Here is a 16,840-nt window from a genome sequence, read left to right on the forward strand (position 1 = left end):
TGTCCTTGTTAGTATTTTTAGCTTGTACCACGCCCGCTCAGCAGGAGCACTCATTATTTAAGAAGGCACTCTGCTAAGTGTTTTATTCTTTTTCTCATTTCACCTTTACAGTGACTTAGGAGGTAAATAGCATCATCTCCATTTTACAGATGAGGAGACTGAGGCCAGGAGATGTGGAAAAACTTGCCCTGGGTTCCCCAGCTAGTTAAGAGACTGAGCGGGGATGCAGCCTCCACCCCCACTGCACTGAACTTTAGGTCCTGAAATAGTCTCTCAGGCTCCTGATGGAGTTTTCCAAAGAGCTGTTTATAGGGAAGGCTGGCTGCGACTTTTTTGGAAGGAGAGGGCGAATTATTTTTAATGGGTTCTTGCTGGGTACTCCGGTGATGCGGGAGCTGGCAGCCTCAGACGGACACACATGTACCCAACCAGCTCCTGTCGGGGTGGACAGTGACTTCCAGGTTGCCAGGTGCAACGGTCAGCTCTCCGTCCTCACGCTACGTGATCTGTCAGCACCATCTGAGACATTTCTCGTGCTTTCCTCCTTAAAACACTGTCTTTACAGGCTTCAGTTCTCCCCTCTCCTGGTTCTCCCATCTCAGCCCCCTGGGCGGGCTCTTGTGCATCTCCCAGGCTCTAAATAAATGTCGCCGTCCAGGGGCCCAGCCCTTTGTACACACCCCTTCTCTGGGTGACCCCAGCTGGGCCCACGGCTCTGATGCCACCTGAGTACCCTGGATTAGAATGTGTGGATGGCGTTCACATTTTTATCCCCAGTCTGCACCTTTGGACTTTGTACTTCACTGCCTACCACAGCCGCACTTGGGGTTCTGCTGGGCATCTCGGACTTTACCTGCCCAAAACCAAACCCCTGACTTCATCCCCAAGTCTGCTGGTCCCACAGTTTTCCCCACCCATGACCGTTTTTCTGGTTGTTCTGGCCAAAACAAAACCCCAACAACCTTCAAGTTCTGCTTGTCTCCCCTCTTTCCCTCACATGTCCTAACATCAGCAAATCCTGACAGTCTAGATCCACAACGCCACCGTGTTCATCTCCGCCACCACCACTGCCATTGTGCCACTCACAGATGACAGGGCTGGCCCTCTGCCTGAAGCCAGGCTGCTCTTCTCCAGCTCCTGCCTTTTGTCCCATGGACAGGCCAGGCACACTTCCGAGAGCCGTTATCTGTCATTTCCTGTCTGGGATGCTCTCTCCGTGGTTTCTAGATGAGCTCACTCTTTACCGCACAGTATCACCTGATCAGAAAGGGTCCTCTGACCGCCTTGGCTAACACAGTGAGCATCGCCCGCCTGCTTCCTTTTCCTCCCTCCTGGCATCCATGTCTGTCTGCGTCCCGAGCTAGGATGCCAACTCCATGAGAGCAGGGTCAAGGGCTCTGTTTCTCCCTCAGTGTGTGCGCTACGCATGCACGTACTGAATGGAGGACCAAGCACAAAGCCTCAGGGGGCCTAGGGTCCCCTCCCTCCCTTGGCGGGAACGAGGCTGTCCCGGGTCTCAGCTCACACCCCTTCCCCGGGTCCCCAGGTGTGTCTTCCTGCCCGACCAGGGCGCCTTCTTTGTGAACTACGTCATCGCCTCGGCCTTCATCGGCAACGGCATGGAGCTGCTGCGACTGCCCGGACTCATCCTCTACACCTTCCGCATGATCATGGCCAAGACCGCCGCCGACCGCAGGAACGTCAAGCAGGTGCGGGCTGGCGGGGCGGGGCTGGCGCTGACTCCCCCCTGAGCGCCCCCACCTCGGGCCTTTCCCCCAGCCTGAAAAGCGAAGTGCTTCTCACCCCTCGGGCAGGGCCACCTATGTGGGGGGCAGAGGGTCGAATCGAAGACCCTGCGTGACAGTGGCATGTCTTCACAAAGCTCCACTCACTGGCTGGAGGAGAGAGTGTGATTTTTTGCATTTTAACCAGTCTGAGATCACACACACACATGCGCGCGCGCGCGCACACACACACACACACACAAACACACACACAGAGCTAACAACACGTTCCTAATTCGGAAGCAGCTGTTTATTTTATTTTATTTTTTTTAATGGGAAGGGAAGGAGAAAGAGTGGGAGAGAAACATCAATGTCCGGTTGCCTCTCATGTGTCCCTTACTGGGGTCCTGGCCTGCAACCCAGGCATGTGCCCTGATGGGGAATTGAACTGGCAACCCTTTGCCTGTGAACAGGCCCATGCTCAATCCACTGAGCTATATCAGCCAGGGCTGGAGGCAGCCATTTGCATAACTCTTTAAGACTCTTCCAAATGTCCACAGAATTTGGGGCTTGTGGCATTTATTCCCTGAGTTGGGTGGTTTGGCTTCTCTTTTTTCTCCTTGGGCACCATGAGAGGGAATGCAGAGACGTGCTGCATTCTTTCATTGAACGGCCAGCGTGCCCCAGGAGCTGGGCACCACTGGAGCCTCACTTGGCAGGCGTGCAGACTAAGCTCTAGGGAGGTTAAGTGTGTGGCCCAGGACACAGGCCAGGAGAGGCAGAGCTGACGTTGGGTCCGACGCCGAAATCTGTGTGGGACGATTTCACAGTCTGCCCTCGGGGGCCCATCTCTGCCTTCCAGGGGCTCTCGGTCTTGCCGGGTGGACATGATTCCGACCCAGGACGCCCTAAGAAAACATGAATCCCTGCACCTTGGGGGTTCAAGGTGTGAGCTGAGTGAAGCTCCAGGAGGCTTGTGGAAGGAGAGAAAGGACCCCAGGGGGCCAGGGAGCTGTGAGTCTCCTGTTTCCAAAGTCCTTCTCACCCAGCTTTGCGCTCCCCACCTGGAGCCACCAGACAGGGTTTGGGGGTGGGACAGGCCTGTAAGCACCTTGTTGCCTTCTCCTCCCCCAGAACCAGGCCTTCGAGTTTGAGTTTGGAGCCATGTACGCGTGGATGCTGTGTGTGTTCACCGTCATCATGGCTTATAGCATCACCTGCCCCATCATCGCACCCTTTGGTGAGTGGCCCTGCAGCTGATCCAGGGTGGGGGGTGGCACCCCAAGTTAGCCACCATAGGGCAGTGTGGAGCCTCACAAACAGAGGACCTCTGGGAGCCACAGAGCCACAAGCTACCAAAGAGCCACCAGTGACACCCAGTGTAACTTCACTTCTTAAGCCTTCCAAGCTATGGGCTCACTTAGTGCCTCTCGTGGTCTGAGCTTCTCGGCCAGCTGACCACTTCCTTGCCGGTTGGTTCTTCCACAGCGCCGGGGCGGTAACGATCAAGGTTGTCATGTGTGCTGTCGCTCTGGCCGGTCACCCTTGCACTCCCCGGGGGACGATCACACTAATGCTCGCACAGTCCTACAAGCCAGGTCTGGTTTCTGTCCCCTCTCACAGCTGATGCCCCAGATATGTGTCAGTGGGGGTTAGAGTCAGAATTCGAACTTAGAACTGTTCGATTTCATAGGCCAAGATCTTGCAACTGAAATAAAACATCAGGAACTGGCCGGCAAAAGGAAGACTCTAGAAGGAAACAGAACACCCAAGAGACCATTGGCAGGGATGGCTAAGGGTTAGGGATAGGAGGAAGTTTTAGTTTTTCCTGTCCACTCTCTTGTACTGTTTTTAAAATGCAGTATTACTCTTCCCAAACCAAACCAGCCATTTTTAAGGACCTGACATAAAAGGCAGCACCCTTTGGTACTGCCCCTGGGTTGAGATCCTTGGCACCCATTGGCTGCTGTGAGGGCAGGAGGGCAGCGTGCAGGGGAGAAGGAAAGGCAGGTGCGAGCACGGAGGGGTTGGGGGTGCTCAGCAGGAGAGGGGCCCAGGAAGAAGCGGAGACCGGGCCTCTGAGTGTAGAAGAGCCGCTTTCTGCGAGATGCTGCTGGAATGTCAGTGGTCCCCAGGCTCGGAGTCTCAGAACCCTCTGCTCCTTGGGGTCAGACGGAGGCCAGGAAGGGGGAGGGGAAAGAAGGGAGCGAGGGGAGAGATTCAGAACACCAGCAGCCGGAACACTATGCCTTTTGCCCACCTTCTGGTTCGCGTGGCCGAACAGCAGCCCCAGCCCCAGTTCCACGCACAAATAGCCACCCCTGGGGGGAGGGGACTGAGGTGACAGCCCGGTCTCTGCAGGCCTCATCTACATCTTGCTCAAGCACATGGTGGACCGGCACAACCTCTACTTCGCCTACCTCCCGGCCAAGCTGGAGAAGAGGCTCCATTTCGCGGCCGTGAACCAGGCCTTGGCTGCCCCCATCCTGTGCCTCTTCTGGCTCTACTTCTTCTCCTTCCTGCGCCTGGGTGAGGGGCCCTTCCGACCCGGGGTGGGGTGGGCAGCCCTCAGCCTCACATTCCTGTATCCATACCAGCCTATCAAATCCCTCACTGCGTTAACCGCATCAACGCACTGTCCAATCAGAAGGTGGCATCCAGGGTGAGGGCTGGCTGGGGGCAATGTTGAGAACCTAAGCTAGCCCAAGCTCAAGTGTAACTCTGGTGAAAGCCAGGCGAATGGCCCCAGACAGGCTGAGAGACAAGGCAGTCTCTTGATCAACTTTGGACGGGCTGAACCTGAGGAGATGGGGCAGCTGGTTCCGATGGCTCTTTGGCAGTGGTGGACGGGTCCAGGTCCCTGTACCAGGTTCCTCCAGGTCATGGGGACCTGCTGGAGGCAAAACCGACCCTCTTGGGAAAAAGAAAAAGGCAGGAGAGAGGCGTGACTGTGCCCCGGTCAGCTGAGGGAGCCTACGCCCTACCCAACCCAGGACACGGGAGGCTGCAAGGAACTGACCCAACGAGGAAGCTGGCAAATAGCCACTGACTTGGCCTCCCGGTGCCTGAAATCTGAGTGGACACAATGCCAGCTGCTCAATGGGCCCTGCGCTCCTGGCTGTGAAGACACCATCTCGGCTGCTTGAGGGGGTGGGGGCGGGGCATCTCTCTATTGTCTGCCTGAGGGAGCAGTCACCCACAGTTCCTGTGCCAGGTGTGGGCCCCTCTGTCCCCAGGGTAAGGGCGAAGGGCAGCCACTCCCCGCCCCTTCTCTGAGGCTGGCATCCTGTTGTCCCCAGGTCTGACGGCCCCTGCCACCCTGTTTACCTTCCTGGTCATGCTGCTCACCATCCTGGTCTGCCTGGGCTACACCTGCTTTGGGTGCTTCAAGCACCTCTGCCCTCTGAACTACAAGGTAAAGGGCCCCCCCGGCCTGGCGCCATCCAGCTAGGAACTGGGAGGAGGTGTGGGTTTGCACCCCTGCTCCACCCAGCCCCGTATCAACAGCCTTCTCCAGGTTTTATTTGTCCACAGGAAAGGTGTGGGTAACTGGGTATAAGTGTGCCTTCCCTCTCCACCCCCTTCCCTGCTCCCTGTTCCCTGCTCCAGCCCCCCCCCCCCACTCAGGCTGCCGCTGGGAGCCTGGTGCCAGCTGGTACTATTATTCTGGGTGTTAATAGTCTGCTTGTTTGGAGGGCGTTGGTTCAGGACGATCAGTTCTGTTTATCATTGGAAGTTTCTGCTGTAATCTGCAGACAGAAGAGCTGGCAAGCGACAAAGGAAGTGAGGCCCAGGTCCACGTGCCCCCACCGTACACGGTAAGTTATGGTTCTCCCCCGGCACCCAGCACCTGCGGCGGCCCCAGCCAGACAGGCCTGGCAAACACGCTTTGATCATCTCTTGTTAACAGAGAGGGCACTTGGTCACGTGTCAGGCAGGTTGCTGAATCAGTGTCACTTGAGAAGGAACCCTGGCCCCTCTGGGTGCTTTAACTTGCATAGGTGAAGCCAGACCCCTCACTGAGAAGAGACTTGGTTGTGCCAGAAAGTGTGCCCATCCCCGCTGGTTTCAGTTCCCTGCTCACTTTCCTGCTCTGCATATTTGATGCCTCGTGAGTTTGGGCCTTTTGAGAGGCCACATGGCCAGGCCTGATGGCTCGTCGGCTCTTATCACAAGTGTTTCAGCTGTGACGTCCTCTGTGGGGTCAAAACCAACTCCCCTTGGAGTTCAACAAATGAACGAGACACCTGCTTCAGAATGGGTGCTGTGTTGGAGACACGCCAGGTCTCCTTTCCTTCCTGGCTGTCCCTACTTGTGGCCTCCAGGGTCTTGCTCCTAGGAAGGAAAAGGGAGCCCCCTGGCAGGGCCAGGGCTGGGGATAGTGAACCTCACATCGGCAGTGTTCCTTCCCGGGGCTGCCTCCCGGGTGTCAGTCCCCCTTTTGGACCAGTGTCTGTCTTTGGACCAGCCCCAGAGAAGGTTCTCGGGAAGACTCATTACCCAGAGGCACGCCTGTGGCTGGGCCCGCCAGCCATGGGGAGAGACAGGGCAGATGGATGGCGGAAACCCCTTCTCAGCCTGGGTCTGGGGAGGAGCAGAGCAGGGCTGTGCCCCTGGGGTCAGTAGCGGGAGCCTGGGGCTGGAGAGAGAAGTACTCTGCCTGCTGACTGGTTCAGCGTCTCCGTTGACGTCCCATTGATGGTGTTCTAAGCCTGTCCTGTGCAGACAGGCTTGCTTCCCTCATCAAAGGAGCACTTTTACTAGGATCCAGGGCCATGAAAACTTGTTTCTCCTGAGAAACGGGTGTGTGTACTTCTTTCTCCAGGATCATGAGAACTGGTTGTGATTGCATTTTCTGTTTTGCTCTGGCTGCCAGGAACTTCTGCAGTGGGCACACTTTGGGTCCTGACACCCTAAGTTGACGTTGTTTCTTTGCGTGTCCTTCGCGAGCATTGTGTGCCTGCCCCACCCAGGCGCTAACACTCTCGTTTGCTGGCAGCCCTATGTGCCCCGGATTCTGAACGGCTTGGCCTCGGAGAGGACTGCCCTGTCCCCACAGCAGCAGCAGACGTACGGAGCCATCCACAACATCAGCGGGACCATCCCCCGGCAGAGCCTGGCCCAGAGCCCTGCGGACAGCGTGGCAGCTGCCTACCAGGAGGCCTGAGGGCAGGCAAACTGCTGGGTGGGCTGGGCTCAGGGTGCTGGGAGGTGAGAAGGCACAGGTGGAGAAGTCACTTGACATTGACCTTGACCTTGACCAAGTTCAGGACTTGGGTCCACCTTTTTAAAGCTCCACCGCCCTGCAAAGATGGAACCAGCCAGGAAAGGACTCTGGCCCTTGGTTTGGGGCAGGGCTGCCATCGGGAGATTTTTAGCAAGATCACATATTGGAGTGGCGCCCCTCCCGGCTTGTTGGCTGTGGAGGCTCAGGTAACGGGAAGAATGTGGCAGGTAGAAGACCTCCCCTCTGAGCGCGCAGACACCACCCTCCCAACTGATAACCAAAGAGCCGTGGTGGGCCCAGGCCTGGGATTGGGTCCAGAAGGTGGTCAGGGTCATTCCGGCCCCTCACCACCCGATGTATTCAGCCTTGCACCCCAGGCCTGTCCCAGGGGTCAGCTGTGGGGGACAGAACTTGCCAGGGCAGGCCCTGCGGGTCACACGCACCTCTGCACCCCGCAGTGGTTCCCTGTTTTCCTATTGTGCTGCCGGTGACACTGTGGTTGGCCCAGGCCACCCCTCAGCAGTCAGGGACATTCGAGTGACTCATAAAGTGCCTCGTCAGCCAGACCCGTGAGACCCAGCCTTTCCTGCCTCTTCAGGGCCAGTACGTGGGGCTCCACCTCCAGCCCTCCACGTCATCTGTCGGCTCCCTTTGGGGCCAAGGGAGGACTGTGGCAGGGACAGGAAGAGGGGTCCCTAGGCCGGGTGCAGGGTTCTGCACCGCCCTTGAGCTGTGACCCCACAGGAAGGATGGGCAGTCCCTTGCCTTTTCCTTCCCCACGGGAGCCTGGGGCTGAGACACCTGTGGGCACTTGCCGGAGACGCCGCCTTCCTACTGCCTCCAGGGGGTGCCAGAGTTGCCAGTGGGCCCTCGGGTGGTGGGGCCCAGTGGGGAGTCTGCCGCAATCCCCAGAGGTGGGCCAGGCAGGGTTGGAACTGGGGCATCATTTAGTAGCCTGGCTTCTGCCCTGCCACCCTGGGCACCAGAAGGGGAACTCCATTTGGGGTCGAGGCACAAGCATGTCACTTGGTTTCAGCTGCTGTTCGAAGTAAAACTTTATCGTCAAAGCCATGTTGCTTAACACGTATGTGGGGGAATGTGCGCAGAGGTGGGGGGTGGGGAGGTCCTGGGTGGGGGGGTCCCGGATGGTTAGGGGGTGGGAGCAAACCCAGTCCTCAGAGAAGGGGCACCTTCACCGAGGAGGGTGGAGTCTGCTCCCTGCCAGCCCTGCTCCGAGGGTAGTGGTACCCGGCCTCCGGGAGAAAGGGCAGGTGTCAGCGAGGGAGCCTGCCACAGAGGGGCCTCACTGCCGCTCCACCAGCCCCACAAACTTGCAGATGTCCTGGGCGAGCAGCTCCGGCTCCTCAAAGGCAGCAAAGTGGCCCCCACGGGCCATGTAGGAGTAGGAGATGAGTTTCCGGTACTTGACCTTCACCCACTTTTCTGGGGCATGTATTAACTCACAAGGGAAGGCAGCAAAGCCTGTGGGCACGTAGACCTTCACCCTGGAAGGGACAGAGATACTGCTGAGGGGGTCGGCTGTGGCCTGGCCGCCTGTCCACCTCAGCAGGGGGTTCAGGAGACGGGGTGAGGGTCAGCTGGCCCACCCACAGGGAGCCATAAAGCCACCCCCTCACTTCTAGCCCACTAAGAACCCCCTTTTCTGGAAGGGCTGCCCAGGCTGGAGACAGGGATGGGATGGCCTCACTTCCCACCTTTGTCCCTTTTCCCTAGCTGTCCTGAGGGTCTCCGTATGAGTTTAGGAAAGACTGACATTGAGGTCCCAGAGCCCTCAGTGCCACGCAGGGCCAGCATTTTGGCCCTGGGGAGACCGGGTTCCTTCCAGGAGCAGAGTCTGAAGGCAGAGGGGTTTCCCCCGAACACCCCCGGGCCTGAGCTCTCTCCCTGCACACCCAGGGCACCCTGCAGGCCAAGCTGCACTTTTCCGGCATTGAATGTCCGCCCTTGAGCTCCAGGCTAGGTGCCCCCCGCTCCCTGCCTCGGAGGGCTGCCCCCCAGAGGCAGGCTCACCGATGGTGCTTGTCAGTCAAGAAGTTGCCCCCCATGTTCTCCTTGTAGAAGCGCTGGGAGGAGGTGATGGTGCCCGTGGTCCAGTAGATCATGATGATGGTCAGCAGGTCGTCCAGGGTGAACTTCCTGGGAGAGCAGGGGCCCCTCTCAGTGTCGGATGGACGGCGAACAAGAGCTGCCGCTTCCGGCTGCGAGCATTTGCCAGGCCCTGTGCCCACCTGGCTTGCTTCCTCAGACCTCGCTGCAAGGTCAGGGGTATTGTCCCCATGCCACAGGCATCGCCTTCCACCGTGATGACAGGTGATGAAGGCAGAGGGCTGGCCACGTATGAGGCAGGCTATGCTGGTTCTCACCGTCATCCTGGGTGGTGTTCGCCACCCCTTCCCCCACCACCCACAGGGGCTCCACCCGGGTGGGAAGGAGCAGGCGAGGTCAGCCGGGCCCAGGGGCCTTGAGAGCTCACTAGCTCAGAGGCGGTGCCCTGTGTCCTCGTGCAGACCGCCCCCAGACCATCCCAGATGGGACATCCCCTGCCAGGCCCTGGGCAGACCTGGGCTGAAGGCAGCCCTCAGAGCCCCTGGACCTGCCCCAGTCTGGCCCCGGGAGCAGTGGGGCAGAACCCGCCATTCCTGGAGCGGTCTTATCCACCAATCCCCCAGCCTGCTCACATGCCTCCTGCCAAACTTGGGTCACCCCAGGAGGGAGCCATGGGGCCCTGCAGAGATCCCCCTCAACATGAGACACCCCTTTTTCCTCTGGTCTGGGGCTGCTGAGCAGGCAGACCCTGCCCATGCTGCAGGGCCACACTCTGGAAATGGTCACTTGGCTCTCACTGTTGGCACATGGGTCTATGGGCTCTGGAAAGCCCCACGTTCTCCCGGTGCTGGGCTCCCCAACCCCACCCTGTACCCAGAGAGCCCTGGAACCCTCCATGGCCTCCCCTCTGTCCACTGGTGCCTACTGGCTGTGCCTCCTGGGCCCCCACTTTTCCTCACTACTCTCCCCCACCCCATCATCCACTCCACCCAGACCCTCAAGTTTCCAGGACACCCCTTCAGTGTCCCTTCCCTACGCCACACCCTTGTGCCACCTGGACCCACCTGACAGTCCACAGACCTGAGGGCACTCCAGCCCTGCTGAAGGGTCTGTGACAAATCCATGCTCTTGAATTGCGGCTGCCGCCTCCTCAGAGGGTCCTGACCCTCAGTGCCCACCCCCAGCCTCTTGCCTTCCCTGCCTTCGTCCTTGAGGAAACCCAAGCCCATGCAGCAGCTGCTTGCCCCAGGCCCTGCTCTGCTGGACCCCGACTTGGGGGCTCAGTGCCTCCACCCAACGAGGATGGAGAAAGGGTGATGGGTAAGGAAGGTGCTGCTGGGGTGAGAGGTGCATGGGGGTGGTCTCACCCCAAGAGGCCTCCGTCCTCCCGGTCTCGGAACTCTGTGTTGGTCCAGGTGGAAAACTTCTCCAGAATGTAGGCCGCCAGTCCCGCGGGAGAGTCATTCAGGGCACAACCTGGTGGAAGAAGCCGCCATGGCTCAGGCCCCGGACAGGGCGCTGGCCATGAGGACCGAGGAGTGGTGCAGGCCCCACAGAGTGGTCCTGCAGTCAGGGAGCCCTTGGTGGGGCGCAGTGCTGCCCTGACACTTGTGGGGGCTCCCAACCCCCCTTAACCTTTGCCTTGGGGTCCTCGCGTCTGATGGAAGAGGTAGTGCCTCCCCACAGCCTCATGGGGGCCCATGCACTACGGGAAGCTTCCATCAAACAGGAGGGTCTTCCGCTCTGGGTTTGGGGAGATCCAAATGAGACATAGATGAGCGCTGTTTTCTGAAAGGTGGGGTTTTGAGGTTTACGTGCTATGATTAGTGAAAAAACGAGAAGCAACCCCAAAGTCCAACATTAGGGATCAGTTACAAATAAATACTGGTCCACGCACAAGCTAAAATGCTGGGCAGGCATGAAAAATGTGGGGACAGCAGCGTGGGGGTTTCCCAAACGTGATATTAGACAAAAGAAGCCAGAGTTCCGAGAGGTTCCTGCTCTAGAATTCTACTTCCTGTCTGTCTCCAGTCAGCAGGGTGGTACCCTGGAGGGTTGGGGAGACTGCTTCTGCGGAAGGCAGGGTGCAGGGGGGGAGCTTCAGGGCTGCTGGGTCATGCCCTGTTTCTGGTTATACGACAGGTTCCCCCTGTCAAAAGGCATCATCCAAAATGTTAGCAAGTTTGTTTCAAGGCTGGGGACGAGGCAGGCGGGGCAGGATGAGAGGTGGCCAGAGACTGTTACTTCTGGTTTGTGCTTTTCGCATCTTTCACTTTTTTGGGAGTGAGCATGGATTACTTTTATAATCCAAGGGAAACCTGGGTACGAAGTGCTGTTTTTATCATGAGTTGCCTGAAGTGTGTGGAGCATGGGGCTGCCCGAGAAGCTCTGAGAGACTTTGAAATGGGCACAGCTGTTCCTGGGTGCCTTCCGAGTGGGGTCTGGGGAGTCACCTTGTGGGCCCTCCCAGCGTCACCTGACTCCCTAAGGGTCCTGTCTTCCCTGTCTTAGAGCTGTTTGATAGCTCTGTGAACTATAGAAAACTGTGTCTGCACACCTGCAGACAGGTGTGCAAGCGATTTTGTTGATAGAGAAGCAAATGGAGGTTTCATTGATTACTGCTCTGGATTTGATGTTTTGCAGCGATTGGTCCGTTAACTTCAGTGTTCCTCGTGGTCTTTGAACTGTTCTGCTTCACATTCTACTGATGTCTTTGTTACCGTATTTCGCCCTGTATATGCGCACCTACATTTTTGGCCCAAACTTTCAGGGGGGGAAGATCTTTCGTTTTAATTTTCCGCTTCAACTATTTATTTATTTATATTTAGATAGTTGTTTTTTGTACTTTAAAGGAATTTTGGCATTTATTTTTGAACATATTATGGTACAAGCCATTTTCTGTAATAAATAACTACTAAACACAAGAACAGATACAAGGTATTTCAGACACGACCCATGTATAATACACACCTTAATTTTCCCCTAAAAAATGTGGGCGAAAAGTGTGCGTGATACATGACAAAATACATGGTAATAATGAGTTAAGTAAACTCTTTGACATGTGTTCATTCTATATTGGTATGATTTTATTTTTGTCTTTGTCTTTTGTCTTTGTCTTTTATTTTTGCTTTTGCCTTTTTTTTAAAGTGACCCTTCTACAGGGCCCTGGTGGCAGAAACAGTTGCTGGGCTCTCCCTTGCTGTTATGGGGTCTCCCCCTGGGTCCTGGGGCACCCCCTTCTCTGCCCCCACAGTCCCAGAGAGACCAAGCCCCCAGGCTTCCTCCTTGCCCCACCCCTTTCCATCCCAGGGGTAGAGGGATCAGAGGTCAAGTCCACTAGGACTATTAAATCTGCAAATGCAATTGTTGGGAATCTGATGACCACACACCAACTCATTTCTATGGACAAATGTGGTGTCAGGGTCAAAGAGCTCTGAGGTCCTCGAAAGAGGCCGTCGTCCTGTTCCTGGGGGCCGGGGAGGCCTCCCCTGGGTGGGCCTTTTCCTGAGTGGAATGGACGTAAGCCGCCGCCCCTCGCCCCTGGCGGAGAAGGCTGCTGAACTGGGCCGCCTCCCACTCGCTCACCCACGGTGTCCGGCTTGGTGCTCTGGATGTGCAGGTAACCGCTCTCCCTCAGGATGCTGTATAAAATCTTCTTCTTCACGGGGAACATCAGCTCCATGTCCCTCTCGGTGTAGCCAAAAAGCTTCTGGAAACGCGGTCCCAGGAAAAGGGTCAGGGTGTAGACATTTCTTAAAATGAAAGCCATGTTCAAGTGCAGGCCTTTCACGTGGCTGAGGGCAGAGAGGGGCCAGAGAGGGGCCGGGTCAGACTCGCGGCTGCCAAGGAGGAGGAGGCCACCAGGGCCAGCCCCCTTCAGCATCAGCCCCTCGAGGGTGGCCCAACGAGGTAAAACGGCAGGGGCAGGTTGGTGAGAAAATAGTTTCTAGAAAGTTCCAATCAGGTTGCTCAGGGTTGTTCTGTCCATCAGAAAGGTTTATTCCTGACCTCCCCCTCCTCTAGCTGGCCCAGAGTCACCAACTTCATGTGACACCTTCCCTCGAAGGCCCACGTCAAAGTGCCCCAGGCTGAGCTCAGCACCAGGGAACCTCCCTCCTCCCCCCTCGCTCACAGCCTCCTGGCAAGAGGATGCTCCCAGGCTCAGACACTAAGTCCAGGCAGGGCCCGGTGTGAATGACCGTACGTTCCCACTGGATGTTCTGCTTGTAGATGCCGTGCCTGCAGCTGCACGCACACACCTGGAAGTGGCCCTCACCTGGGCACCAGCTGGGCCATGTTGGTGCAGATCAGGGACCCCCAGTCGCCGCCTTGAGTATAGAATTCCTGGAAGCCCAGCCGCAGCATCAGCTTATAAAAGATCCTGGCGGTGGCCACTGTATTCAAGCCTGGTTGTGAGGGGAAGAGAGCAGAGTCACGGCGAGGTCGCTCCTTGGGTCCTCCCACGTCCTGTGAATATTTTCACACCCCTGCCCTGGGCTAGGTAACAGCGGTTCGGACACAGAGAAGGAATCGTGGGGCCCAAATGGGGTGCCCAGTGCCTATCTGGCAGTCAGGGAGTGAGTGGACAGACGGGCTCCGGCCAGCCCAGGTGAGCTTCTGGGGGCCCACCCAGAGGTGGAGGCACTCTGGAGAGGAGAGCTCCTCAGGGCATCCAGCCCAGGCCCCCGAGGCAGCACTGGACAGTCGTGACCTCGACCCTGGGAGTCCTGACTCTGCCCGGTCCCTGGCCCACCACACGCCTCAGATCCTACAAAGACGCGTGGGCTCTCTGCGTGATGGGAACAGCCTCCTCGCTTCTCTGTCCTCCTTCCCCGCCTCCTCAGGCTCTGCAGGAAGCTGCCCCTGCCGACTCCCTGACTGTCTCCCAGAAGGAGAGTCCGGTGGGCCAACCTGACTGCACAGGCGAGGAGGGTCCACCAGGGGATGGGTCCACTCCCTACCCTTCTTGGAGGCTGCCTCCGAGAAGCCATAGCCAGGAATGGAAGGGCAGATGACTTCAAAAACGTGCTTGTTGCTCAGGCCGTGGTTCTTGGGGTCAGTCAGGAGCGGGATGATTTTATAAAACTCGTAGAAGGAGCCAGGCCAGCCATGTACCATCAGCAGGGGCTTTGGGGTGCAGCCGGAGGGCAGCTGGGGGGGCTTCACATGGATGAAGTGGATGTCCAGCCCTGGGGAGACAGAGCATCGTCAGGATGGGGGATGAGGGGACAGCACCCTGCAGCTGGGGAGGCCGCAGTCGTGGGTCTCAGGGTATCTGGTGAGGCTGTGCCCCCTCCGGAGGTCAGACACCGGCTCTGCCACCTCAGCCCCACTGCCGCCACCTCCATGTCCACCACAGTAATGACCATTATAACCATCAACACTGGCCGGGCGCTGACCACACTCCTGCTTTGTGGGTGTCCTTGCTCAGTCGTCACGGCCACCCTGTAAGGGAGGTGCTTTCCTGCAAGGACAGGGCAGGTGTGTACTCGTTTGACGGATGGCAGAGCAGCGCGGATCGCTGCGTGGGGAAAGCAGACTGCCAAGACATGCCCCTTGTCTGGCCCGGTTTTTGTGAACAGCCACAGGTGTGTACACACGTGTACTGTGTGCATATGCATTTTAGAGCTGGAAAGATGAATTACAAAAATGTAAAGAAAATAATTCTCTCTGAGCAGGAGAGTTCCAGGAGCTTTCTTTTCTTTTCCTTTTTCTCATTTTCTTTTTTGTGTTCCATGTACTTTCTAACTTTTCCACGATGGACGTCTATTGCATTCATCCATCGTAGAAAAAGACGTGTGACTTTTTCTGTAAGTGGAGAAGTTTTTTTTAAAGGCAGAGTGCGGGACAGGTAGAGCGCCGTCCTAGCCAGGGCAGGTGGATGGGTCCCGGGCTCCTCCAATGTGGACACTCTCAGGAGGCAGCTCTTGCCCAAACCAGGGGCCCGGGTGGCCCTGGGGGGTCACGGTCAGCACCGGCAGGGCTGCCGTCACAGCTGGAGCCCTCCACCTGGAGGGCGGGTTGACAGCCCACTCGAGCTAATTTCGGTCTGTTGTTAATTCATTATACCAATGATACGCATTTGTGGTAGAAAACCATACACATCAAAAGGTGAAACGAATCACATGCGATCCCACTATCTGACGAGAACGCTGGGTTGTCTTCCAAAGCTTTTAAAAGATACTATTTTGGAACAACTTTAGATTTCTAGAAAAGCAGTAAAGCTGCCGCAGACAGTTCCCACATACCAACACCCAGCTTCCCTGCTCAGAACATCCCGTGTTAGTACGACACATGTGTTACAATCAGTGAACTTGGACTGACCCGTGAATAACTGCAGTCCGTATTTATAAGTGCGCGTTTTTAAAATTTGGTGGCCTTAAGAACACTTGACCTAAGACTGACCCTCTTCACAGAATTTTAAGTGTAATACTCTTCCCCTCTCTAGTCTCAGTGTGGTACAGCGGATTTCTGGGCACTGGCACTTTGTATCTATTAATCAGCAACTCCCGGTTTCCCCTTCTCCCAGCCTGACGCTGGCAGAGTCCCGTAGAAACGGAACCAGACGGCATTTGTCCTCTGGGGCTGGCGTAATGCCCTCAGGGCTCGCCTGGGATAGTGCATATACACCCAATGGAATGCCACTCACATTTCCTCAGTTTTCACCGAACGTCCTTTTCCTGTTCCAGGTCCCATCCAGGACACAGTACGTTTAATTGTCCCGTCTCCTGTTTGCCGTGACGGTTCAGACTTTTCAAAAATGCTCAGAGAACAGAACTCCCTCTGAACAAAAATAGAACCCTACATACCTTCTATTTTGGAGCCTTATCTTTTTTTTCCCCACTTAACAATATATCCTGGGCATCTTTCTGTGCTGCTAAATTTGCTCCCATTCTATAGTTTAGTAGATCACCTTACCTCCTGGGGAGCACACTGCATGATGGGTGATTATTTTTAATTCAAGTTCTATTCTGTTACCCTGTGGGCACAAAATTAGAAAAAAACACAAAACCCATGTATATGCACATGCTTAAGCGTCCGTGCTTGCGTGTGCATGGACGCTTGCTGGAAGGAGATGTGAGAGAAGCTGGCGCTGGGGAGGAAGCTGCAGGCTGGCAGGGTGGGCCGAGAGGGAGACTCCTTTTCACTGGGTATCCTGCACTCTTTGAATTTTAAATATTTGAATTTTTTAAATTAAGAAAAATGCTAGAAGCCCCTTCCTCATTGTTTGCTTTTGGAGGGGGAAACGTTCTCTTGGTTTCTCTGTCAGTTGGCGGTGCCTGCAGGAGGCTCCAGGCCCAGGTGGCTGGGTTAGGAGCCAAGGGGGCTCAGAGGCAGTGTTGCTTCCACCATTGGGCCTGGTAGGGGGTGAAGGGGGGCAGTGGGGCAAGGTCATGGCCTGGGGCTGAGCTGGGCCAGGCTGGACGTCTGGAGAGAGGGGACCTGGCCCTGACCCCCCACCTCCCTGTGACTGGGGCAGCTCACTCCATCCCTCCGAGGGGACAGGCTGGACATCCCTGGAGGCCTCTGCAGAGACTGATCTGTGGCAGGGTGTGGCTCGTCACCGGGGTTAGAGCCAGAAGCCCACCCCAGACCAGACAGGACAAGTGAGGAAGCCAGTGAGCACGGAGACTGAACACTGGGATGGGGGTCAGAGGTTGAACCTCAGGCAGCCCGGAACACAGGGGTCAGGGTAGGGGCTGGGAGGACAGCAGCATTTGTAGGGTGTGGAGGGAGGCCTTCTTGGACCAGCCCCGGGCTAGGGAGCTGGGAAGAGAGACGTGCTGGAGGCCTGCTGGTTCCTGGGCTGGGAGGCAGCTGG

General features: G+C 56.9%; 2 protein-coding genes across 4 annotated transcripts in view; one reads left to right on the plus strand and one right to left on the minus strand.

Moving 5' to 3' along the window:
* Positions 1-8,018, plus strand: part of TMEM63A (transmembrane protein 63A) — a 27,812-nt gene extending 19,794 nt beyond the window's left edge. For both annotated transcript variants that reach the window (XM_037069434.1, XM_037069435.1), the window contains 6 exons: positions 1,547-1,709; positions 2,859-2,964; positions 4,086-4,253; positions 5,024-5,139; positions 5,480-5,542; positions 6,724-8,018. In XM_037069434.1, the coding sequence (XP_036925329.1) occupies positions 1,547-1,709; positions 2,859-2,964; positions 4,086-4,253; positions 5,024-5,139; positions 5,480-5,542; positions 6,724-6,891 (784 nt within the window). In that variant the 3' untranslated portion in view covers positions 6,892-8,018. The remainder of the gene's footprint in view (positions 1-1,546; positions 1,710-2,858; positions 2,965-4,085; positions 4,254-5,023; positions 5,140-5,479; positions 5,543-6,723) is intronic.
* EPHX1 (epoxide hydrolase 1) overlaps positions 7,994-16,840 on the minus strand; it is a 28,971-nt gene continuing 20,124 nt past the window's right edge. For both annotated transcript variants that reach the window (XM_037069437.1, XM_037069436.1), the window contains exons 4-9: positions 13,980-14,207; positions 13,295-13,424; positions 12,604-12,812; positions 10,386-10,494; positions 8,983-9,108; positions 7,994-8,456 (exon numbers count right to left, since the gene is read on the minus strand). In XM_037069437.1, the coding sequence (XP_036925332.1) occupies positions 8,255-8,456; positions 8,983-9,108; positions 10,386-10,494; positions 12,604-12,812; positions 13,295-13,424; positions 13,980-14,207 (1,004 nt within the window). In that variant the 3' untranslated portion in view covers positions 7,994-8,254. The remainder of the gene's footprint in view (positions 8,457-8,982; positions 9,109-10,385; positions 10,495-12,603; positions 12,813-13,294; positions 13,425-13,979; positions 14,208-16,840) is intronic.

Source organism: Sturnira hondurensis, unplaced genomic scaffold (assembly GCF_014824575.4).
Source record: "Sturnira hondurensis isolate 20B ecotype Veracruz unplaced genomic scaffold, ASM1482457v3 Scaffold0018525, whole genome shotgun sequence".
Classification (NCBI taxonomy): domain Eukaryota; kingdom Metazoa; phylum Chordata; class Mammalia; order Chiroptera; family Phyllostomidae; genus Sturnira; species Sturnira hondurensis.